Here is a 27677-nt window from a genome sequence, read left to right as displayed (position 1 = left end):
AAAGAAAAAGTGTTACAAATGTAGAAATTCTTGTAATGTCCGTACTATAGCAACGAAAATTTTGTGGAAATATGCAATGATCACGCTAACAGAATGTCGATTTATTAAATGTGAATTTTTATTCGATAGTTTAAAATGTGCAATATTTGACAATTTATTGTGAGCAATGTCTTAGGAGATTATTTATTACATCAATTTATGGAAGTTAATTTTTTTTCGTATTTATATGAAGTGTCAAAAATAGCAGTTATATTGGATACGTTTTTTATAATTTGAGACACACACGCATACGTTGATTCCTCAAGGAAATTTTATCTACTTGGATCTTTAGTCAATATATATAGAGAGATCAATTTCAACGAGAGAAACTTTATCTTATAACAGGAATTTTTGATATTCGTGTCATAGAATTTATTTGAAAATGGTAAGTGAAAGCATTCAACCCCTTTGGTAGGAAGGATTCACCAGTTTTGTATTTTTTTTCTAAATAGCAAAAAAAGATTTGTCTCGGTAGTAAAGCCTAAAATTTATCCACTATAATAAGCAAAAAAGGTACTCGAAGAAATATAGACAACGTTAGCAGAGCAAAGGACGAGCAACCAAATACAAGTCAATAAAATACTACACAGAAAACTAAAGATTGAGCAGCATCAACCCTACTTAACTCCCACCCAAGGACCTAAGATCTAACCCCACTAAACATTTGAGTAAACCCAGGTGCTCTGGAAAGGTAACCAGTTACAGTTACTTTAATTTTAATCCTGGAAGTAATGACGATGGAAATGATACTTACGTGCTATATCTTAAACAGATTTTCTTCTTCATGAAACCTTGTTTATTATTAGTCCATCCTACATTAATAAGTATTATTCTCGTTACCAGTATTTTTCTTTATATAAAAAGTAAAATAACAAAAATACCGAACTCCGAGGAAAATTCTAAACGGAAAGTCCCTAAGCAAATGGCAAAATCAAAAGCTCAAACACATCAAACGAATGGATAACAACTGTGACAGTCATATTAATTCCTGACTTGGTGCAGGCAATTTCTTATGTAGAAAATGGTGGATTAAACCTGGTTTGATAGCTAGCTAAAACTCTCACTTGTATGACAGTCGCATAAAATTCTTAGTTCTGATTACTAATCCGCCATATTAACTTCTTCCACAACACTTCTTATGACGATAGGGTTTTAAAAGGAATGCACCATGCACACATTGGAAGACGTTTGATAGAAATTCAGACAAATATATTAGTAGTCGAGTTATAACAATTTTTGTGTATATCATTTTTGCATGGGCATCAACATTCTGAGCAGCTACATTACTTGTCTCACTTATCATCTGTCAGGCTATGTTTTAAATGGACATTTTTTTCTGAAAAAAAGTTTAGTATGTTTTAATGAATTTGTCTTTTAATTTGTTTTAATTGTATAAATGTACTCTAACTGTTTTCTTATGAAATTCCTTTAAAGGAATTTTCATGATATTCAAAAAGCAAAAGTGAACATAGAATATGCTGAACAATTTCAATGATGCCATTAGAATTTTACTTTTACTTACATAAGATGCAAATATCTTAAATTCAGAGTTTTCAGAATTTTCCTGTGTGTGACCTCTTGCCATTATGCACTTGACTTAAATACAACTGCTACTAATTTGAACAACATTTAGTTAATAAAATGTTTGTAAGTTTCTTTAAAAAATTGAAATTTACTTTTGTTTTGATTAGACAAAAAAAAAACGAGGCCACTGTTTTTTAGCTCACCTGGCCCAAAGGGCCAAGTGAGCTTTTCTCATCACTTGGCGTCCGTCGTCCGTCGTCGTCCGTCGTCCGTCGTCGTCCGTCGTCGTTAACTTTTACAAAAATCTTCTCCTCTGAAACTACTGGGCCAAATTTGACCAAACTTAGCCACAATCATCATTGGTGTATCTAGTTTAAAAAAATGTGTCCGGTGACCCGGCCAACTAACCAAGATGGCCGCCATGGCTAAATATAGAACATAGGGGTAAAATGTAGATTTTGGCTTATATCTCTGAAACCAAAGCATTTAGAGCAAATCTGACACGAGGTAAAATTGTTTATCAGGTCAAGTTCTATCTGCCCTGAAATTTTCAGATGAATCGGACAACCCGTTGTTGGGTTGCTGCCCCTGAATTGGTAATTTTAAGGAAATTTTGCCGTTTTTGGTTATTATCTTGAATATTATTATAGATAGAGATAAACTGTAAACAGCAATAATGTTCAGCTAAGTAAGATCTACAAATAAGTCAACATGATCAAAATGTTCAGTTGACCCCTTAAGAAGTTATTGCTCTTTATAGTCAATTTTTAACCATTTTTCGTAAATTTTTGTAATCTTTTACAAAAATCTTCTCCTTTGAAACTGCTAAGACAAATTTAACCAAACTTGTCCACAATCATCATTAGGGTATCTAGTTTAAAAATGTGTCCGATGACCCCGCCCGCGATCCAAGATGGCCGACATGGCTAAAAAATAGTACATAGGGTAAAATGCAGTTTTTGGCTCATATCTCTGAAACCAAAGCATTTAGAGCAAATCTGATGAGGATAAAATTGTTCATTAGGTCAAGATCTATCTGCCCTGAAATTTTCAGACCAATCAGGCAACACGTTGTTGGGTTGCTGTCCCTGAATTGGTAATTTTAAGAAAATTTTGCAGCTTTTGGTTATTATCTTGAATATTATAATAGATAGAGATAAACTGTAAACAGCAATAATGTACAGCAAAGTTAGATCTACTAATAAGTCAAACATGACCAAAATTGTCAATTGACCCCTTAAGGAGTTATTGCCCTTTATAGTCAATTTTTTACAATTATCATAAATTTTGTAAATTTTTGTAAATTTTTAGAAAATATTTTCCACTGTAACTACCGGGCCAAGTTCATTATAGATAGAGATAATAGAAAGGAGCAAGAATGTTCAGTAAAGTAAGATCTACAAACACATCACCATCACCAAAACACAATTTTGTCATGAATCCATCTGTGTCCTTTGTTTAATATGCAAATAGACCAAGGTGAGCGACACAGGCTCTTTAGAACTTTTTTTTTTGAAATGATGATTGGGAGAACCTCTATGAAAGATCCTCTTTTAGTACTGATTAGTTGTAAGCATGGCGGCAATGACGCCTAATGAGTTCCCACTGATTACATATTCATCATTTTTGTTAATAAAACATGGCCAATGTGAACAAAATTTGGTAGGAATAATAAAAGCGGCAAATAATATTTCACATATCATTCTTACTGGATACATGGCTGCTAACGGAACTCTTTGATTCTGATTGGGCAATTTTCAATTTTCTTGTCTGGAACTACAAGGCACTCTAAAACTTTAATGAATGTAATTGGGATGTAACGGAATATACGTTCCTTCATAATATAAGTTCCAAATGGAAACAATGTTCTGTAATATTATGTCCACTGGAATAAATATTACAGTAAATGTTCATAACGGAATAAATGGTATAGAATATTTGTTCCAACAGGAACAGATATTATGACATTGTTTATAACAAAGTTTCTAGTGGAACTTCTGGTAGGCGGAACAAATATACGTTGACACGGAGACCCTTTACAAAGAATAGATATAATAAATAGCAAATAAATAAAGATAAAATAATTGTGGTTAAATGCCGTTTGAATTCAAATGAATCCATTTCGGAGAGTGGTCATTCATTGGGCATATATCCACATGCTGCATGATTTTAAGAGAACTGGATTCAATTTATTTTCATATTTTATTGATGAAATGAAATGCATATATACACAGCAATTTAATAACATATATTACTAATGGGAAACAGGATATAGTCAAGCACATTTAATCAAACTTTATAGAACACGGTTTAAAGTCGACAAAGGGCCCTGTTGACGACAGATAAAATGTGGTATAAAATCATTAACAGCTTTTAAAAGTCAATTCGAAATATGTATAATCTATACGTTTATGATAAACCCCAATTGTTCACAAAAGACGTACGAAATAGTCCATATAAATAGCAGATTCGAATTTCGAATTGTTCAAATATTTACTTTGTCTACATATCTCGTTTATTGGATTCTTCATAAAAAAGCTTTTTCCGTTTGGCTACTGTGACATTGTTTGTATTGTTGAAATTTCATTAAGACTAGTATAAGATGCATTTTTTTCGATCAATTTGGAATACACCACTGATTATTGTCGAGAAAAAACTAATTTTAAACATGACTTAGAACACAATGCATCAATTAGAATTTTGTTGACTTTAACCCGTGTCTGTGTAAATATTTGTTGTCAATGGAGAACAGTTGTACTGTCTTGGATAATTTGAAGCTAAAATGGGATAATTTTGGACAACATTGGCAAAGACTGATATATTTAAGTGCCTTAGTATAAATTAACGCAGTATCCCGGATCAATACACATTAGGAATCATTCTTCTATGTAACACATCAATTTTACCAAGACTTTCTTAAATTCATTTAAAACACGCACAGTCTAGAAATGTAATCTTACGAACTCTCTTGTAGTCACGCAACTTTCATGTAATAAAGAATTTCGTTGTTTGAAGATAGAAACCTAACACTGAGAGCGTAATGGTTGTCGCCTAATTTGATGAATAATCAGAAAAAATAATTACGTTATTACATTTTTTCTCCTAAAAATTATGTATATTGAAGTTTGGTGAATAATTCTCTTATTTATTTAATGAAACAAACTGGAGTTTTTACAAAATGTTCAATGAAAAAAAACAAATTATTATAAAAATAATTATTTTTTTTATGAACTTTTTTCGAAAAGATTTTCGTGTTAGAATAAGAAAATTTGACTCTAAAGATATATACGTATCAGACTTCATTTTTGTGCGATTAAACTAAAAAATAAAATATCACCATTTACTTTGTCAGACTAAACAAAACTGGTAATCGACAATCATATTTCTGCTGACTTTTCAAGGACATTTTTAAACAACGTTTGATTTAACAAACCCCAACTTTAAAATATATTACATTTCAATAAGATTAAACTATTTAAACCCCAAGAAGAAAAAAAGCGACGATTAATTAATAGACTTAAGTAGAAACATTGTGTATAATGAACAGATAAACTAGTAGTTAAGTTTACAAAAGTTCATAATATTTAACGTTTTCTGTGCTGGAAGAAATTGGAACTCGCATTTTCTTGGATTTTTATATATCAATCGAAAAGTAATTACTTATTCGAACTAATTATGATTTAGCCGACTCCTCAATGGACCCTTATTTCAATCTTGATGAAATAATATTAAATGTGACATCATTTTTAAAACAACTAAAGATATAATGTAGCTTATTTTGTTAAAACTATATAACTCAATGTAGTATTTTATTGATGTTTCAATACGCTTCCAATTAATACCGTTAAATCTTTAGAACCAATATCCACCAACAGATATTTTTTTCTGAACAATGTCATGCCAAAGCACTCGGAATGAATGATCTTTATTCTCATAAACCAAATACATAGTTACAGAGAAGATATTACAATAATAACAAATATCAAATATAGCATGTGTGAAATACAATTAAATATCAATGATAATATTTACACAAAAGATAATTAAACATTTATAGTTGTTTTTAACCAGGAGGATAAACTTTCACAGAAATAGATTTAATAAATCTACAAAGTTTCTCAAGCTCAACAATATTTTGGGTTGAACATACTTGTTTGAATTTAATAACATTTATATTTTTATTACAATATTGTGGTAAGTATTTGCTTCTTTCATCTTTGAAATAAAACATGACACGATATAATGGTATTCATCACCAATGTCAGCTGAGTCGCAAAGGTGACACAATCTTTCAGATCTTGGAATGTTGCGCCACCCTTCTCGGTGTACTAAGCGGATTGCCATTAAGATCCTAATATAACAATTGTATTCGTAAAATACGATACATTTTTAATGATTTTGTTATTATGGTGTAAATATAAAATAAGCAATAGCCCTAAAACTACTACATGGAAAATTAAAGAATGAACAAACACTTCCTCTTCCAAAAAATGGGTTAACTTTAAGACTGCATTCCTTATTATTATTTTATGATGGTATTATCTGTTATAACGCTATTATACGGTTAAGTACTTTTCTTGTACTGACATTAAATGTACCGTTTGTCATTCCAATGAATGAGATAAAAAAAAAAGGGGGGGGGAGAGATTCGAGATCTTTAAAAAAGCAGTTTAATCAGAATGTTCATCACTGCATACCATTACACATGTTTCAAGTCTGAATCGTCTTAAGCTATTGTCATTTGTTATATCTAACTGTTTTTGTCACTTAGGTAGTTTGGTATTGATGACTGTTCTTTGCACTCTGTTAAATTTATTCCCAATTAAACGTGTCTAGTATCTGGACGATTTAAAAGCTGACATATTGTACAGACAATTGTCTTTAGTAGTCCGAGATTACTCTGCTGTCTGAAAGCCTTTTTAGTTTGTGTTAAAGATCATAACTATGTTAACATCTGGTTGTTTTTTGTGATTTGTGTTCTAGGATTGCTGTTTCAATTGCATATACCCATAATTCCTTTTAGTTAATATCGGGTATTCCAAATGTATAAGCTTTACCTGCTTCACAAGTTGCGCTTATTGTGTTACTCATAACAAGTGCAAATCACTTAATGAATTAGATGATACTCATACGAGAGAACAGATAATAGCTACGTCAAACTGAACATATCTATCCAGTAAAGTCATTTGTGATATTATACATATTCCCTGATGAATCAACCATGTCATGATTTTCGAAAAACAAATACTTTAACTTGACCATTAAGAAGACTTGGTTCGTTTTTTTTTTATCTTGTAATCAACAGCCCTCTGAAATATATGTGGGAGAAGTAGGTGCTACTGTAATTTTCTACAAAATAATGGAAAGTTCACAATGGAAACATTGAGGTCTTTCCACTGTCAATTTCTAGTTGTAACTATGGATTATTATACCTTATTATATATAATGTATGGTTTATTTTAATTTCAATGGTACATGCAGTCTTCAAGGCCATCAAACTTGGAATTGTTCAGTAAAAGTACTAAGTCTTTCTTACTTTATCAATGTCAATAAGGATATCTTCTGTTGGTGTATAACAAGTTTGTTATTTCGATTTTGTTGTACATGATACAAATGACTGATACAGGGAATAGGTGCATCATATATTTTGATGTTGAAATTCAAATATTTTGTCAGAATTGCAAAACGAAATAACTTTGCTAATATTTATTTTATGCCTTTCGAATTCATATTTGATTTGGCCTTCCAGCTGATTGAATTGAGCGCCACTGCTTATTCTTGTGTAGACGAATCGCGCGTCGGGTGTACTTGAATTATAAGCATGGTATCTTTATTGACTCTTTGGTTACCCTGATACAAATAGTTGGTTAGGCAAATAAAGCAATTAAAATTCTTTTCTGTATGTCATTCTCTGTAACAATTGTTTTGTCTTTATATAATATACTGTTTTCTGGAAACAATTAAGCAAAGACAGCTCCAAACAACAATTCTTCGGCATGCTCGACTTCTTTTAAAAAAAGCATGCCCTTATCCCGTTTTATAATTTTATTCTTGTTTTCTATTTGGAAAGAAAATATGAGGATATTATTTTTATAGTTCGTTATTCAAAATACATAATTTATGGTCCATGCAATTAGCTAATATAATGTGCAACAAAGTGGGTTTTACAAAATTTAATGATGTTTTAAATTGATTTTCAGAATATCAAAGATTTATACAGGATCAACCATATTTATAAAATATTTATTTAGTATGGGAAGGTAAACATTTACATGCTTTTCTAATGATTAAACATAGTCATAAAATTAGTACAGTACTGTTAAAAGTTCTCATAAAAACTTCAACAGCAAACAGATAACAGAAATTACGAAAACATTTGACACCTCAGCATTCTACACCTAATAAGTTAATTTTAGAAATTAAAAAAAATCAAATCACACAAAAAGGACAACATTCGTATACGTACTATGTAAATAAATCAAGCCTTAATTTTTCTCGTTTGAATGGTTTTACATTTGTGATTTCGGGGCCTTTTATAGCTGACTATGCGGTATGGGTTTTGCTCATTGTTGAAGGCCTTACTGTGACCTATAGCTGTTAACTTCTACGTCATTTGGTCCCAGGTAGAGAATTGTCTCATTAGCAATCATACCACATCTTCTTACTTTTATAATGTAGTCTGACTTGTTTCATTTTGTGTGTAAGTTAATATTCTTTGTAAAGACTAAACTTTTGAAAGCATGCAATGGAACTGTTGCAACGCATTTCAAATGTTACTTGGTGATAACAGGGAACGTGATGCTGAAAGTTAAAAGAAATGATCCAGTGAGTTAATACATTATGTCTCAGATTGTTATCATAGTAAGAGAAACAAAGTATATCAAAAATACACAATTCCAAGGCAAATTCAACATAGTGGATGTATGTGGTATGTTTTTGCAATGTGCATATCGGTCTTTAATCTTTAATTAATTGATGGTTTGTCTTTTTGGATTGTGTTGATCGTTCACTCTCTTTGGATTTTGTTGATCGTTCACTCTCTTTGGATTGTGTTGATCGTTCACTCTTTTTGGATTGTGTTGATCGTTTACTCTCTTTGGATTGTGTTGATCGTTCACTCTCTTTGGATTGTGTTGATCGTTCACTCTCTTTGGATTGTGTTGATCGTTCACTCTCTTTGGATTGTGTTGATCGTTCACTCTCTTTGAATTGTGTTGATCGTTCACTCTTTTTGGATTGTGTTGATCGTTTACTCTCTTTGGATTGTGTTGATCGTTCACTCTCTTTGGATTGTGTTGATCGTTCACTCTCTTTGGATTGTGTTGATCGTTCACTCTCTGTGTTGATCGTTTACTCTCTTTGGATTGTGTTGATCGTTTACTCTCTTTGGATTGTGTTGATCGTTTACTCTCTTTGGATTGTGTTGATCGTTCACTCTCTTTGGATTGTGTTGATCGTTCACTCTCTTTGGATTGTGTTGATCGTTTACTCTCTTTGGATTGTGTTGATCGTTCACTCTCTGTGTTGATCGTTTACTCTCTTTGGATTGTGTTGATCGTTCACTCTCTTTGGATTGTGTTGATCGTTCACTCTCTTTGGATTGTGTTGATCGTTTACTCTCTTTGGATTGTGTTGATCGTTCACTCTCTGTGTTGATCGTTTACTCTCTTTGGATTGTGTTGATCGTTCACTCTCTTTGGATTGTGTTGATCGTTCACTCTCTTTGGATTGTGTTGATCATTTACTCTCTTTGGATTGTGTTGATCGTTCACTCTCTTTGGATTGTGTTGATCGTTCATTCTCTTTGGATTGTGTTGATCGTTCACTCTCTTTGGATTGTGTTGATCGTTTACTCTCTTTGGATTGTGTTGATCGTTCTTTCTCTTTGGATTGTGTTGATCGTTCACTCTCTTTGGATTGTGTTGATCGTTCACTCTCTTTGGATTGTGTTGATCGTTCACTCTCTTTGAATTGTGTTGATCGTTCACTCTTTTTGGATTGTGTTGATCGTTTACGCTCTTTGGATTGTGTTGATCGTTCACTCTCTTTGGATTGTGTTGATCGTTCACTCTCTTTGGATTGTGTTGATCGTTCACTCTCTGTGTTGATCGTTTACTCTCTTTGGATTGTGTTGATCGTTTACTCTCTTTGGATTGTGTTGATCGTTTACTCTCTTTGGATTGTGTTGATCGTTCACTCTCTTTGGATTGTGTTGATCGTTCACTCTCTTTGGATTGTGTTGATCGTTTACTCTCTTTGGATTGTGTTGATCGTTCACTCTCTGTGTTGATCGTTTACTCTCTTTGGATTGTGTTGATCGTTCACTCTCTTTGGATTGTGTTGATCGTTCACTCTCTTTGGATTGTGTTGATCGTTTACTCTCTTTGGATTGTGTTGATCGTTCACTCTCTGTGTTGATCGTTTAATCTCTTTGGATTGTGTTGATCGTTCACTCTCTTTGGATTGTGTTGATCGTTCACTCTCTTTGGATTGTGTTGATCATTTACTCTCTTTGGATTGTGTTGATCGTTCACTCTCTTTGGATTGTGTTGATCGTTCATTCTCTTTGGATTGTGTTGATCGTTCACTCTCTTTGGATTGTGTTGATCGTTTACTCTCTTTGGATTGTGTTGATCGTTCTTTCTCTTTGGATTGTGTTGATCGTTCACTCTCTTTGGATTGTGTTGATCGTTCACTCTCTGTGTTGATCGTTTACTCTCTTTGGATTGTGTTGATCGTTTACTCTCTTTGGATTGTGTTGATCGTTTACTCTCTTTGGATTGTGTTGATCGTTCACTGTCTTTGGATTGTGTTGATCGTTCACTCTCTTTGGATTGTGTTGATCGTTTACTCTCTTTGGATTGTGTTGATCGTTCACTCTCTTTGGATTGTGTTGATCGTTCACTCTCTTTGGATTGTGTTGATCGTTCACTCTCTTTGGATTGTGTTGATCGTTCACTCTCTGTGTTGATCGTTTACTCTCTTTGGATTGTGTTGATCGTTTACTCTCTTTGGATTGTGTTGATCGTTCTTTCTCTTTGGATTGTGTTGATCGTTCACTCTCTTTGGATTGTGTTGATCGTTCACTCTCTGTGTTGATCGTTTACTCTCTTTGGATTGTGTTGATCGTTTACTCTCTTTGGATTGTGTTGATCGTTTACTCTCTTTGGATTGTGTTGATCGTTCACTCTCTTTGGATTGTGTTGATCGTTCACTCTTATATAGGTTTTCGACATTTTAATGGTGTTTTCTTCTTGCAGATTTTCTATTTTCTACGTCTGTGTGTTATTTACAAAATATGAGTACTCACTCGTCAATTAAGTCAAATGGAATTTGCGCTTATGATTTAATTTAACTCAGAGTATTACTGTTAGCTCAATTGATATTGATTATATTGGCAAATGTAAAAAAAAAGCGACTTAAAAACCACTTTTTTTTTCTACGGCTGTGCCTTTTCAAACAATACAGGTCTTCGTTTAGAGTGATGTATGTATTAAATAATGGAGAACAATAAATAAACAATAACTGCAATGTATGGATTTTTGAAGCGTGGCGGACAACAAAATAAGCGTGGCAGAAGGAATTTAAGTGTGGCGCATCTCCACACTACAATAAGTCATGGTCAGATCCCTGTGCTACATATGTGACTGTTTAATCATAACTGGATGTTAAGGTTGGTTTTAGTTTTAAAGCAAAACGTGCACTTAGATTTAAAATTTTCATACTTGTTTTATATTAAGGAAGAATATTTGAGAATATTAATTTTACAGTACTTTATTAAAATATATAATTTATGGTCCATGCAGTTAGCGTTAACAGTGGTTAATATGAAAAGTGTTTTTTACAAAAGGAAAATATGTTTTAAATATCTTTTGAAATATCGAAGATTTATACAGAATATTTACCGTATGTTTATAAAATCTACAGTGGTAAAAATCTTTTATGATTAAAAAATTGGCATACACTTGGTATGGCTAAAATCTTCTCATAAAAACTTCAACAGCAATTAAAGTTCGGTTAAGGTGAATTATTGTCTTGGATCACAAAGTTTCAATACAAAGACGTTTTTCAAAATGAACATACATTCTAAAATAAGAAAATTCAATCAGATGTTTCATTACATTTATTTCACGGTTCAAAATGATGAAAGATGGAAATCTTTGATATCTACGAAATTTGAAATTAAAAATTCATAACTTTTGCCATTGTGCATTGAAATTAAATTTCAATTGTAGAAATTCTAATTTAAATTTAGACCTTTGTATACATAAATATATGTATTGAAAATGCTTTAAAATGAATAGATCCTAATATCCCATTGTCAATTCTTTGTTAAAATGTAGACCAAGTCCTTTTAAATATGTTTTGTGTTCTAATCAACCGAGAGAGAAAATGTTTTGTCAAAACTTGCATGTACCGAAGTACTAAAACGAATTTTGAGAAGACAATCAAACAAAAATTGTATCTTATAACACTGGATTATTTCAATAATATCATTTTTGACGACATAGAACATATTTCATCCGTTAGAGTGTTAAATCGATTAATTTGATTAATTTCTATCAAACCACCTGTATTATCGATTGATTTTTATAGTGTTCAGGTCAATTGGTTATTCTTATAAACTAAAGAGGCGAACGAATGATTGATCAAGCTAAATTACCTAGCTATATTATTATTTTATGAAATAGATCGGATTTATTCTGGCAATAATTATAAAAACAGAAATGGATTTCTGAAGGACGTCGTTCTGGGATTTATAGTTGCTATAAGGTAGGTTGCGTGAAATATCAATATATGTTTTTCAAATCTATGTGGAGTTGTAATTTGTTTGTTTTCGTCTCTATTTGTAGTGACAATTAAGTATGTACATGCGTCATGATATTTATACAGCGGATGGTAAATGACAATCTCCGATCTGGAGTCAATCCTTCTTTTTTCAATCTTTTGATAATATTTTACAAACCAGTTGTATTTACGAGTGTCGGTCACGAATTTTCGAAATTTATTCTAATGGTAGAAACGATCTTTGGTTATTTTTAAACACGGCTATAAGGACATGCTCATAAGAAACGTAATATATGTTTACCTAATCAATTTGTGGGAACGCTTTATGACATTTCATTGAAATATAAGGTTATACATCACTACAAGTTCAAGACGGGCCTTAAATTTCATACATATTTAATTACTTTTCGAAAGAAACAAATTGGTTTAAAATTACTACTAAAACGAACGAATATGATATTGAAAACATATAAAAAAAAAAAACAATGGCGTCTTTCACCTGTAAGTGTTTTGGGTTTTAAATCACGCAGAAAAATTTATAATACAACGTAGATAAGGATTTCTTGTATATTTAGTTCGACTTTCCAGCCAAAACAGATGTTTTAAGCACGTCAAATTAGCAGTATTTTTTTTTACCAAAAAAACATTGTAGATTCGAGGTCCGAGTGGCGGACACGACTTCGAAATGTTGACAAAAGTACTAAACTCCCTTTTTCGGCCTCACTGATATCAATTTCGATTTATTGATGATGTATAATTTAAGATACCATATATTTTTGTTGTCATGTGTTATGTTTACATATCTAGAGATTGATATGTTCTTTTAAAGTGTGATAAGAAGATTGTATAGGAATGTTTAAGTGTTTAAGAGAGTACATATAAAGGGGTGTCTGTATTTATTTTGAGATGTCCGAAACGGAAGCATGGTAATGTTTGATGAAAACATGCCAACAATATGTCAAAATTCTTGACAGTGCATGGTAGGAACATTTGCCAAAGGCATTTTATATCATTTTCTTTATTGTTTTTGTCTGAAAGAAAATTTGGCCTTGTGTCGAGTTTTAAATCTCTCTGAAAACTGCTGGACAGAAATTGCAGTATAGACTTTGCACAATAAGGACGGATATGGTTATTAATCTGTAACGTACAACCCTTACATGCACCGGAAAGAAAATTCCGGAAGAACTGAGCTTTTAATGCTGTGCTCGTGCCAAAGTCCTTCAAACATATATAAAAGCCCATACATCACTGCCAGTTCAAGATGGTCTTTCATCTATATACCTATAAATTACTTTTCGAAAGAATCAAATTTGTTTTGAATACTACATATTTTTTGTATACTTGACAAGTGTACTGTATTAAACTTATTTGTTTTTCGTATAATGTTATTTACTTCTTGTCTCTTTCAAATTGTTCAACATTTGACCATTAATAGCTAACGATAAGGGTCTATGCTCATCTCCCCAAAGGGTGGCTGGGAAATAATAATATGGTCACTTTTTTCTTCTTCCAACCAGCAGTAAAACTCTTGTCAAAGTGGGGCGTCTGTTTGGCTGTGCGGGATGTACAAATACGCAGCCAGAATGGGGACGTTAAATTCGATGCCTGGTGTTAAGAAATTGCCATGCTCTATGTACGTAACGAACCATGATTTGCAACAACTCTTTGAGGGGTCCTTATGTGCATTGCCTGTTGCACGGCAAAATTTCTGTTAAATATCCGATTAACCCTTATTTTCCAGTGGCAGCCCAAATTTCTCCCATCTTCATCTAGGACGGCCTCTATTTCTGGACATACCTTTTGGAGTTATTGTTAATTTGTTCTCTTGAGCATACACAAAATATCTGCCACTGGACGTTAAGCAATATACAGTCAATCAATGCTATGCTCATTGTCGATAACGAACGTGTTCTGTACTTGTTAAAATTCCGGCTTTCAGACAACATCCATGTTGTAACTTTAATATTGTATATGGTTGTTAATAGCCAAAAATTTGGAAACCGAAAACATTTGAAAAGATAAATACAAAACAACATTCTGTTTGTTGTAGGGATGTATAAGTACCCTGCCACGTAAACTCTATGTTTTTGTTAGATGTATTTCATTTTTAGTATTGATCTGATGAGTTAAGACCTTTTCAACTGATTTTTATAATTTATTCTTATGTTGGCGCGCCTTCAAACTAGTTTAACACCACCACATTCTGTATGTGTCTGTCCAAAGTCAGGTGCCTGTAATTCAGTGGTTGTCGTTTGTTGCTGTATATCATATTTGTTTTTCGTTCATTTTTTTGTACATAAATCAGGCCGTTAGTTTTCTTGTTTGAATTGTTTTACATTTGTCATTTCGGGGCCTTTTATAACTGACTATGCGGTATGGGTTTTACTCATTGTCGAAGGCCGTACGGTGACCTATAGTTGTAAATTTCTTGTCATTTGGTCTCTTGTGGAGAGTTGTCCCATTGGCAATCATACCACATCTTCTTATTTTTATAACATACAAAGAAAAGCCTTTCAGCTAAATCTAAGTCCTGTGTCCGTTTCTGTGTATGACTAAATCTTCAAGAGGATGATGTTCTTTTATTAGTGGCTTCTTATTGATGGTTTCCCTTTAAAGTTCTTGGTCTACTTTATGATATTGGCAATCTCGTAGAAATCACTATGCTTCAAGTTTACGTTTTCGTTTGAATATGATCAATGATCTGCATGTATGATCAAACTGGCACCGGATATAATTTTGTTCTTGTATGGTAATTTTATGCCAGGAAATTTGCTGTTGACACTTCCATCTAATTGTTTGACCTTATTTTGATTGTCTTAGTTATAATGGTAATGTATTGCTGAACGGGGTTTGATATATGACTGTACATGTATGTTAAATTATAAATGAAGCAAAGAATTGATTTGATTGTTGATTGCTGTCTGCTTAACGTCCACTGGCAAACAATTCGTGCCTATTAAGGACAAAACCAAATTAACAATTAATACAATAGGTTGGTTCTGCAAGGTAGGTCGACCTGAATAAAAGACGAGAAATCTGAACTGCCACTGGAAAATGGGGGTATGTTGTGTAAGGGGCAAACATTTTGCATTGCAACAGGCCACTTTTGAAGTCTTCAGAGAGTTGTTGCAAGAGTTCTTTAACGTGCATTCCCTGTGACCGAGACATCGGTTTGAACTTACCCATTCCGCCTAATTGTGTCCGCGTATTTATACATCCCAGACAACCAAAAGGACACCCCTCTTACGCAAGACTTTTACTGCCGGACGGAAGACTTTCAGGAATAATATTTCTATACCCCAATCAAAATTTTTATCTGTATGAACTGCAGTCAATAGTCATCTTTTGCTTATTTATAATAAAGTTTTCTTCGAATTTTGAAAAATAGAAATGCGTATTTATAGCAGCAGATTTGATTTTCATGTTTTATATTATTCTTTAACTTGTGGATTTGTGGTTGGTTATCCTTGATTTTCTGTTTTTTCACGGATATTCCCATTCATAATTGCTCTGGAGATGTTGCTGTTTTGCTTGCCAACGAGGAAATATTTGTCAGAAAATTTTAAAGAACGACATTTGATATGTTTGATCCCCCGTGTAAAATATTGAATAAATTGGTTTTTCTCATGTATAGAATTCAAACATAAGTAGGAGACATGTGTTTGATAAGGTCGTCATTAAATAAACATTCTCTTTAAAAGAATCGTATTAAGTAGGGAAGACGAAAGAAAACAATTATTACATGTCGTGTTTAATTGTCAGTATGTTTCGACAAATATTTTAAAAAAAGTTTTTTTTTCTTGCAATATATGATCAATCTCGATTAGAAGATCAAGTGATTCACAACCATACTATAACTTGTATTGTGATTTTCTTCCTTAATAACAATGGTACCGAAAAGATGAAAGACATGCAAAATATACTTTCACATGCATACATTTCATGGGTAGCAAACATTAATGTCTTGATTTTTACGATCTGAAAACAGATGAATAGGCGTGTTGGTTTAAAAGATTTATTGATGTTGAAATGATGAGGTTAATGAAGAAAAATTGGTATTACTAGTATACAATTTGCTCTCTCGGAAAGACCTTGGATTCTTTGTCAAACATGTTGAAAATAGTCTGAAAATTCATCACATACCAAAGCATTTTAACGTTTCCCTTATATTTCATATGGATAATAAATACGCTCCAATTTACTCTAAGTATTACTCCTGAAAAATCAGTTTTAAACGATGCCCTATTTGAAAATATTTTCGTAAAGAATATCATTTTACCATTCAAATCAAGACTGAAAGGTTTTATCAATTCCAAATGGGTTTCACCCTATCATTTATTTAACCGTTTAAATCAAAAACAAATTAAATACATATTATTTGCATAAATTGAAATGTAATTTACGTCCTTGTTTAACCTGTGAGGTCAAAATTAACATATTTCTTAAATTAAACTACTGAGATTACATGTATCGTTCATGTTTTTACATCGTAAATTATTTTAGAACACGATCGAGCATACAAAGAAATAGTACAGACGATATACACATGCAGGTTTTGATTTTCATGATTTTCACATATAACGAATATGTTTTAAGTTCATTCACATTCAGAACGAGAAAAAAATCAAACAGTGCCTATCATAATCTGTACAGCAAAAGAGGGGGGACAGAGATAAAAAAAAAATGGAAATTTGTTTTGAAATGGAAAAAAAACAGTATATGTTGAGTAGGAACAGAATTTTAGCATGGCAACACGCCACCTTGGGACCGGTATTAGAATTGCAAGATCTTTTAACGTACCGATAGCGCGACACTTTCCCAGCATGAGGTATCGAATGTTAAAGTCCTCATTCTAACCGATCATGGTTGCCAATTTATCATACAGCAGAAAGGATGACCCTTCAATAGAGGCCTTACTGTCGGATGGGGTATTTCCAGTTTACAATATTTATAACCCCCAATCAATCGTTGCGTGGTTTGTAAAAAAAACTTGTCCCAAGTCAGGAGCCTGTAATTCAGTTGTTGTCGTTTGTTGCTGTGTTATATATTTTTTTCGTTCATTATTTTGTACATACATTAGGCCGTTAGTTTTCTCGTATGAATTGTTTTACATTTGTCTTTTCGGGGCCTTTTATAGCTGACTATGCGGTATGGACTTTGCTAATTGATGAAGGCCGTACGGTGACCTATAGTTGTTAATATCTTTGGTCTCTTGAGGAGAGTTTTCTCATATTGGCAATCATACCACATCTTCTTTTTTATATGAGCTTTATTTAACGTATTGTCTGTTGGTTACATGAGTGAATGTGTCTTCTAATAATGCTCTTTTTGAGAGGGGGGAGGGACTTTTTTGAAGTTATTTCGGCCTCGTATTTGTTCTTTGTAAGGCAGAAAATTTCTCTGAGCTTTTTTACATGTAAAGATAATACTGTACCCTAAATTACGTTATAGTGCAAATAATGGTCTTGCAACAGGCCACCTACAGACCTATCAAAGAGTTGTTGCAAGGGTTCTTTAACGTGTAGAGTGCGAGTTACTGGGCATAGGATTTTTAACGTCCCTATTCTGACCGAACGTGGCAGCGTATTCATACATCCCGCCCAATCAAACGGACATCCCACTTTGGCAAGCGTTTTACTATCGATCGGAAGAAGACTAAGTTGACTAGATGTCTATACACCAGCCACCCTTTGTTTATATTTATAAATCTTTGATGAGATAAATGGATATAGAACTTGAAATATTTAATATAATAACATACACCTAGACTTATTTGTTTATCTTTAATCGTGGTCACATGTTTTAAGTTTTCGAGTATTAAATCTTATGAAAAGGGGCCATATTAAATCTCTTTAATACAAAAATGTATAATAGGTCATCCTGTCTTAAAGGTGTTTCATTCAAAGTTCAATTCCGGATTGAATTATAAAATATTGATAAGGAAAATTATATATTGTGTATAATATGATAATACTTTCTGTGAAAGTCTTTTTAAACCTTTTGATATGAATATTTTTTATATTAAGACAGAAAAAAACTCCTTTAGATCAGAAATATTGAGAGAAAAATTGTAGATGAGGACCAAAAGACTTTTGTCACAACAGGACAGAAAATACCTAATAAATATTGACAGAATGGTCAATTTAAAACAACGTTTCTCTTAAAAAAATAGCTTTTTAATTCTTCATAGCAAACCCTATAGAGAGATTAAACTGAATGGTTTAAAATTTGAAGCACTATTGTGACACTTGAGATAAAGATCCTATAGTTCGATTTGTCATGGCCAAATAACCACCAAGTTTAAATGTCTAGTACAGTGAAGTTTTGTTGTCTGTTGAGAGCTTGTAAATACTATCTGTATGTTATTGATACAGTACTTAGCGACGGTGATAAATTTTGTTTATTAATGTTTTTCTTTTATTTATCTTCCATCTCGATTGTAAGTTGTAGTAAATATAGCAATTTTAGAAAATGTTATAGATTCTTTTTGGATCGTTGATTTGTTAATTAAATCTAGAAATCATATATATGATAAGATCTCTTTTCGGTAGTGATAGAGAGAATGGTACGATTTAATTTGACAAAATACTAAAATACATTGAATATCATGTATTTGTTCTCCATGTTGAGCATTAGTGACATTTTAATAAAAATTAAATTTTATGAAAATAATAATAACTATGATAATATTTTTTCCTTATTCATTTTCATTATAATACTCGTAGTGTTCTATCAGAAGTCCATTACTAGGCCCTAGTAGAATGCATCATGAAACAGAACCAGCAAATTTTGAAACAGAATGAGTCAATTCTTGACCATTAAATAATTAAGGAGGAAAAACAAAATCTTACGCTTCTTACTATAAGCCGACATTTTAGGACATTGATAGGACATTTTAGCGAAAAAAATCGTAATTTAAGCGCCAAAGTGTATAGCCGGTTATACCGCCAGAATGTTTACCCATTTTAGCGTAAAGTGAAATTATCAATGCCCATTGTAGCGACAGAAATTTATTGATAGAATAGTTGCATGATAAAGACAGTCTTATATAAAAAAAATATCATGTCCATAAAAATGCAGCACTAAAAGTCTAAAATGTTAAGTCAATGTTTAATTTTCAATTTATGTCCCAGGGCTCTTGATATGCTCCCTGTACAATTCTGTTCCCAAAACTGGTCTTTCTCTTTGTCTTATCTAGATTGAAGTGCAGATTCATCGATAATTCTTATTTTAATATTTGCTGTTGTTTGTAATTTGATGATACCATCCAGAAAACACAAATTCCTGAGTGACGTGAGTCATCACATATACCACTTTTCTTTCCTCTGGTTGTTTCCATAACACTTATTTCTATGATTAACCAAATTGTAAATGCAAACAACATAAAAACATTTTTCCGCTAAAATGTCTTGCGCCCCTATAAGCTTACCGGTTCATTAAAGAGTTACATCTAAATAATTTTATGTCAAACATAGGTGTCATGCGCTAGGAAATCTGTATCATACGAATTTAAATAGCCCTTGGTCGTTGCCGCTACTAGTGGACTAACAGTTCCCGATGGTACCACACACACACACAGATAGTCTGATTTAAAAAGAAGAATTTTGTATTGAATATTCCAATCATAAATTATACAATTGTACTAAAATCAAGGTTTAAACTCCATTAGGGAAAGTTTCTATTTTACCTTTCATTAATTTGTTAAGACAACTTTGGCTGTTAATTTTATTTTCGTAGAATATATATTTTTTTGGCTTCAGAATTTCCCATCTCGTGCGAAACTGACGAAATTGATTAATGACAATGTTGTTAATTATAATAATAATGATTCCTTGGAATCAATAAAACCAATGTGTCTATCAATGCACCTTAGCTGAATTTTCAGATTTGACACTATAGCAGAGAACCTTGTAATTTTAATAGATCAGCTCTTCTTTGTACCCATTAATCAAGTTGTCCAAACAAATTGCTGAATTGAAAAGAAATAATTTAAGTATTATGAAATCGAAAAATGATTTTCAGATATTAAAGTGACATTCATTCCTCTAAAAAATGAATAAAAGTAAACCTTAAATCGTTAACACATTATAATTCAAAAGGTGTAATACTTATTTGAAGGATGTTTTGAATTTAGATAATAGCTAACATTATAGATGTAATTCAGTAAGATTTCAAAAGAAGAAATTATTGACAAATTATCGGCAAAAAATTACACTAAACCTAATAAATATATCTTAAAATGATGATTTTTAAATCCATATCTCATCATAAATTTATAATGTGAATTGACTAAAAAATATGTATTTGGCATTGCATAAAACTGAAAGAAATTGCATAAAACTGAAAGAAAACATTGTTTATTCTTTATCAATGTTGACTTGGACACTTGTCGATTTCTAGACTTTTTACATCGTATCCATACAATGATGACATTTATTTGTACGCGTCCAGAGCTAATTTTATTTCTGCATTTACATCATGTTAACAAGGTCTTTCAAAAGTTAAATTAATATTTTTTTCTTGTTGTTTTTTTGTATTACCAGATTTTGTCTCGCCTGCGAAGAAAGTCGCAGAATGCGAGACTTATGGGTTACTATCCGGCGGCTGCGGCTGCGTAAACTATTTGTATAAAGATTGATAATCCAGAAGGTAGAATAACTGAGTGATTCATGCCTTGTATGTAGATTTAAAAAAAAAGAACTACTCTACTCTTCGTATTTAAACATAAATGCGTAAAACGACTATTAAACTATGGAGCAGTCAAGCTTTTTTTTTACTCCCTTTGTCCTTGCCCATCCAAATACCTGAGATCACCACGGTTTTATGTGGGTTCGTGTTGTTTAATCTTAATGGTCTTTGTAGTGTGTTGTTTTGTTTTTTAGTCGATTTTCATTTTTCTCCAGGGTTTTGTCAGTTTCTCTTCATGAGACTTATGAATTTAGGGTGCCCATTAGGTATCTTCCGTCTCTCTTTTATGGACGTACTATTGTGTGTTTTTTTCAAGGCTATATGTGTTCTATGTTTTATTTAAAAGTTCATTTGCTGGATGAAAGACATTTGTATTAATAATTGAGTGTTTACGCGATGGTCTATTAAAATAATTAGTCTTTTAGCACTAGATTCATTGTAGCAATATAATATGTCATTTAATCCAGTCAACCAAAACGAAGCATTTCTAGAAATAAGTGAATGTGATCATTTTTATTTATCCATCAAATAGATTAAATCTCTATAGACCTACAAAATTGTTTTCTTGGCTAAGTCAATTCAGTCATCCATTTGAAATAAATCAAATTAATGCTAGAGAGTTGATGCCTACATAACAAAACTGAAGATCAAAACCTTTGCAAAATAATGAAATAAATTAGTTGTGCAAGCACATAAAACAGAGACAAAACTAACTGATCGAAATTAAACACAGGAGGATTGAGATATTAAAAAAAACGAATTTAACCTCATCATATATTTACGTTTCTGTCACATCCTTGTCATTGATTGTCTAGTGCCGTATCATATAATTTTTTAGACTATAGTACGGCGGTATAGAACTTGACATAGTGTATAGATACCTGTCTATTGTCGAAGACTAAATGTCTTTTGGTTATATGTCTTTGTTTATTATTTATTTTTCTCCCTCGTTTCACTCCTCCGAAAATATTTTTTTTCTTAACTAAAGATCGTAGAAAAAACCAAACACAGTATAGGGTTGTGTGTTCGCAACAAGATCGCATTTAATATAACATATTTAACATATCTACAATCACACATACATAAATGCATCAAAATTCACCATACACAAGTCGATACAAACTGAGAAAGTAATATATAAGAATGTTATTTGGGGTGAGTGGATGGAAAATAGTGTACCAAACCAACTTCTGTGTCCTAACTATCTTGTAACGAACGTCGCATTGGTCAAGCGCGCCTTTAATGTCCTTAACATACTGACTGCCAAAATCGTCAAAAAGGGATTCAATGGGTATTACCTTAATAATAATTTAGATATTGAAAACCTTTATGTTAAACATAGGACCGTAAAAGAATGCAAGTCTCATTGAGGTATACCTGCCATCTCTTTTTGCAAAACAATGTAAATTAAATCAACAAGATATTTGATGAAAAAACAATGATTACTATGAACATAAAAAACTTCTTAATTAAAACGTTGAGTAACACGAAGAACGTGTAGTATCAAAAACCAACGAGTGATATCACGTGTACCGGAAGAGAAACATGGGTGGGATTTGTAAATTTTTTTGAAGTGTTGCTGCTCATAAATTGACATAATGTCCATGAATACTCACTGTAGGTAAATACATTGTACAGTTATCTATCCTTGTAAAGTTATGAATAAAAATACCGTTTTCTACTTTTTTTATTCCTACAGTGGTGATGTTTTTGAAGAGGAAAATTTTTGTTAATATATGGAAATCTTTTTGAAACAACTATATAGGTTCAAACTGAGAACTATAGAAGGCTCCGTGTTGAAGGCCTTTCTTTGACCTATAATTGTTAACTTTTTATACATTGTGACATAGATGGAGAGTTGTCTCATTGGCGCTCATACCACATCTTCTTATTTATAAAGAAAGATTGGGATATTCCAAGAAATAAAATTGATTGAATCTAATTTTCAATCAATGTCAGCTATGTTTCTCCTTCATCTACAATAAATAAGTTTCACCTTAGAATATTCAAAATAAAGAATAGACGTACTTGCGCGTTGTCTTCCTACAAATGTCTTTTGCAAGACAAAATGTACACTCACACCAGAACAATCGCTCATACGGTATGCAAGAATTTTATAAGAAAAAATTGGTTATAGTATAACAGCATGCAAAATTAATCTAATTTATTAACGAATGGATATATTGTGAGAAAACTTTAGCATTTAATCATTATCATAAGAACATATTCAATCGAGTATATTTTATATTTACAGGGAAAGCCGTACAACCATTGGATATTGTTTCACCTTCCCGATCGACTGTTATTATTACGCACATGTGATGAAGGTTCAACAGCTTAAAGCGGAAGAGGAAGCAGAACTTTTATCAAAATGGAGGGAGATCATACTTACTGCTAATGGAAAAAGGAGGTCGCAGCGTTGCCAGTAATTTCTCCCGGCAAGAAACTTTTGAAACCGACTCCAGGTTTACAGCACGCTCTAAGAGCGGGAGTGTGAAAAGGGGAGACCTATCGCTTCCGGTTATTGGCCCGCGTCATCTAGTCAGACAAAATTCAGCTGACAGAATTCAAAATAAACATAGTGATAGAGTATCTTCTCCAGAAGCAATCTTCGGCAAAGGTATTCACAGTGATAGAACGTACACGACAAATTTACTTGAAAAGTCAAACGGAGACTTTCCAGATGAAAAAGCTCCATATAAGTTAAGAAATAAAAAATACCCAGATATATCTGAGGACACTAGTTATGTCAAGGAATCGATATTAAATGAACAGAAAAAATCGGTGATCAATAAACAAGTCAAAGAAAAAAGAAAAGTGGACACTAAAAGTGTGGAAAGTGGTGATTCATCCAAGGAAAATAAAATAGTTGGTGCTAAAGAATCTCCAGTAAAAGAAGTCAAAACAAAATCTACAAATGCTTCCAAAAATGACAATTCTCTGAAGGAAAATAAGATAACAGAGAAAAACACTGCTTCAAATGAAAGTAAATTTAATGATAAGAAAGTTTTAAATAGCAGTGCAGTAATAAAGGAACGTAAAAGTAACGAAAACAAACCTTTGGACAAAGCTGTAACAGTAAAAGAACGTAAAATCAACGATAGGAAACCAGTAGAAAGTGTTATTTTAAGAAACGAAAGTAAAAATAATGATAAGAAAACTTTGGTGAATACTAATTCATCAAATAAGTTTAACGAACAAAAGGATATTAAGCCATCAAAGAGAGAAACTTCCGTAGATTCAAATGTTCCTCAGTTAAAACAGTTAAAAAGAACAATACAAGAAAAATCTAATGATAAAGCCAGTAAGGAAAAATCAAGCGACCCGAAACTTGGGAAGCGAGAGACACTTCGGGATAAACTAACAAGCACTCCAATAAGTGATTATACAAGTAATACTGCTGCCAGACCAGTTAAAACAAATAAATCCTCAGTTTCTAAAGTACAAATTAAAGAAACAAAAGCAATTGAAAGCATCAAAAAAGAAGAAAGTAAACGCCTGAAGGAAAATCTTACCCAAACAACTAAAACAACATCACTAAAGAGTACTCAAAAAGTAGAAAACAAAGTTGTGCGAGAGCAGCTTAATTTGAAATCGGAAAGCAAACTCTCAAGAACACAAACAACTGAAACAGTTGATAGAAAATACGAAGAAACTAAAAGAAACCGATTGAAAAATATCAACAAAGTTGGCATTACTGGGGAAAATAGTACATCGAAAAAAGTTTCAAAAGATACACCTACATACCCAAAACAAGATATTTTTTTGTTGAATGAGCGTAGGCCGTCGTCGGATTCGTTCGAATCGGGTTTTGCTTCATATCGACAAAGCGATAATCGACGAGAAAAAGTAGAAGATGTGATTTCACTTTTGACGGTAACTGACACTGAAGTGGGTAAACCGCCGGAAAACACTGTACTTGATCGACCGCGAAGTGATAAAAGTCGCGTTAGTTTTCGATCTGAGCAGGGTCCGACTGATAAGTTCAAGGGTAATCATCTAATGGAACCAGTTGTCCAGAGGAAGCCAGGATCTGAAAGGATGACGGAATCATACGAATCAATATACGAGGAACGGAGAACTCTACTGGAGGCTGAGGGGACATATCGAAAACGTATAAAACAACTCGAAGATGAAATGAATCAGTTCTTGAAAACTATTGACGATCTCCGATCAGAAAACCGAGCTCTTAGAAATAGAATTGACTCGCTAGAAAATTCTGAAAATTCTGGTGGTAAACGTGAAAACGAACAATTGAATTTAACAATACAGTCCCTTCAAGCCCAGAATAAAGTTTTAGAATCAAAACATGATAAAACAGAGGCTAAAATTGCAAAACTCGAAAAAGAAAAGGACAAACTTACCTCTGAAAATAACGACTTGACCTCGAAACTAACTGATCTTCAAGTTAAATATAGCAAGGTTGACAATGACTTGGCAAAACTTAGATTGGAACAAAATAGTGACTCAACTAAGTTCGACAAAGAATTTAGTCAATTACGTAATGATTTAAAAACGGAACAGTCAGAGCGAAAAAAGCTTGAAGATCAAATTACAATTTTGAAAACAGACAAAGACGTGTTGAAGGATGAAGTTGTTGCGCTGCGCTCATTAAACAAGAACTTAGAAGCAATTAATGAAGAATTCAAAAATGAAAATATTACAACTGGTGAACTGCCAAATAAAGAAAAAATGGAACTGAAATCACAGATTATAACACTTCAAACGGATAATCAGACTTTAAACGAAGAAAACATCAGATTAAAAGCAGAAAACTTGAAACAAGTGAAGTCAATTCATGATTTAGAGAAGACTGCAAAGTCGTTTGAATCGAGTGTAACGGCAGTTGAATCTTCAAAAATGACAGAAATTCAGGATTTGCAAAACGAGAATGCAAAACTTAAATCAGAAATCAAAGATTTGAAAGAAACACATGCTGATGCAAATAATAAGATAAAATCTCTAGAATCTGAAAATAAAGATCTAGACGAAACTCTTTCACAAAAGAAAGTCGAACTGTCAGAGTTGTTAACAGCTCTCAAAGACGACGATAAATTCGATAGTGAAATTAAAAATCTAAGAGCAGAAAATGCTCGATTGAAAACTGAAAGTGAAGAGAAAGACAAAAAAGCAGATGATTCGGGTAAACATCTAGAGGAAATAAAGATAGAAAAAGACAAATTTGAAACGGAGAAAAACAAACTTACTAAAAAAATTAATGAAATGCTAGAAATGAATGAAGAGCAAAAGAAGCATATGGCAGATCTACAAGAAAAGCTAGAGTTTGGAAAGCGTGAAATAGAATCAAATAAAGAAAAGCTCAAACAAATAGAAAAGTATGAAAACGAATTATCAGATTTGAAATCAAAACTTCAGAATACAGAGAAAGAAAGAGATAGACTTATTAAACAAAAACAAGAAGAGATAGACGACCTAAAATTAAAAATGGAAAGAAACGATGTAAATCACAAAGAGCAACTTGATGCATTGAAAATGGAATATGAAAAAGAAATCGACGAACTGAAAAAGCAAGTTGATTTTTTGCAAAAAGAGATCGAAGAGTTGAGGCAGTTGAAAGCAGTCGAGAGCGAACTGCTAGAAACAAATGATGAACTTATGAAAGTAAAAGAGAAATATTCGCAAATGGTTTCGGAAGTTGAGTCAAAGTCGGATTTGGAACAGAAAAACTTCCAAATGAACATGAGGATGACTCAGATGAATAATACCATCAAGCTGTTAGAAAGAGATAAGAAGGAATGGCTTATCAAAAAGCAAGAATTTGACGAAATTGAAGCTAATAATAAACGTTTACAAGATGAAAACATTGGCCTCAAGCAACGTGGCGGTATCAAAAAAGTTTCTAAACAAATTGACAAGCAAATAGAATTTTTAGAACGGAAACAGAAAGACGCAGAAACACGTGTTAAACAATTAGAGGGTTGGGTAGGCGATTTATATGATGATGATGAAAGTCAGAACCGTGCAACATATGTTGGCAGTTTGAACGGAAGAAAAGCTCCACCTCCTAAGAAGAAACAACCCTTCACAAAAGCTTCCAAACCGCCAAAAACAACAATAAGAATCGACCACGACCGCCCAAGAAGTTTGGATGATGTTGAAGTAAGGGAGAAAGACATTTACGAAAAAAGATCAGAAAAGTCTGAGAAATTTTCACATTCCTCAACTCCGAGCTTGCCCGCCATTGAACCAGAGACTAGATTAACTTTTGGTTTAGGATATAGCCAAATACATAGAAGTCGAATTAAAGCTGCTCAAAAGTATAGGAAGTAGGAATTAAGAACGTATCACTGCAATATATCATTATATTATAAACTGATGTTCTCGTATACTTTATAGTGAGATATATTTAATGTCAAATTGCGGTTTTCTAGAGCGGTAGAATATGCTTTGTCATCCGACGCACGCATCAGATCTCTGGAATTAGTCCGAATTTGAAAAAACACTAACTTTTAGTGATAGTATAGATAACAGGAAATACTGACGCTGCCTTTTTAAAGTTTTGTCATTTTATTTATTTATGCAATGAAAACATAGTAAAGCGCATCTGTGATATATAGAGAGAATTATATATAATGATTTTCTCAAAATAAAAATTAAAGCATTACAATGTTCATGAA

At 32.5% G+C, this 27677-nt stretch overlaps 1 protein-coding gene across 3 annotated transcripts; it reads left to right on the top strand.

The window, feature by feature from the left end:
• On the top strand, positions 1-27677 carry LOC127707952 (girdin-like). Of its 3 annotated transcripts, none has more exons than XM_052212718.1 (2): positions 1-424; positions 23294-27677. In XM_052212718.1, the coding sequence occupies exon 2, from the start codon at positions 23437-23439 to the stop codon at positions 27328-27330; it is 3894 nt and encodes a 1297-aa protein (XP_052068678.1). In that variant the 5' UTR covers positions 1-424; positions 23294-23436; the 3' UTR covers positions 27331-27677. The 3 variants fall into 3 exon arrangements, with proteins under 3 accessions (XP_052068678.1, XP_052068677.1, XP_052068679.1); XM_052212717.1 differs by lacking the exon at positions 1-424 and adding an exon at positions 11942-12336; XM_052212719.1 differs by lacking the exon at positions 1-424 and adding an exon at positions 13223-13331.

The sequence above is a fragment of the Mytilus californianus genome, unplaced genomic scaffold (genome assembly GCF_021869535.1).
Source record: "Mytilus californianus isolate M0D057914Y unplaced genomic scaffold, xbMytCali1.0.p SCAF_7, whole genome shotgun sequence".
Lineage (NCBI taxonomy): Eukaryota > Metazoa > Mollusca > Bivalvia > Mytilida > Mytilidae > Mytilus > Mytilus californianus.
The sequence above is the reverse complement of the archived record's forward strand: the minus strand, read 5'-3'. Positions and strand labels throughout refer to the sequence as shown.

Bases quoted from the DNA above. Each gene is read 5' to 3' on its own strand.
- LOC127707952 (XM_052212718.1), top strand. From the start codon at position 23,437: ATGGAAAAAGGAGGTCGCAGCGTTGCCAGTAATTTCTCCCGGCAAGAA.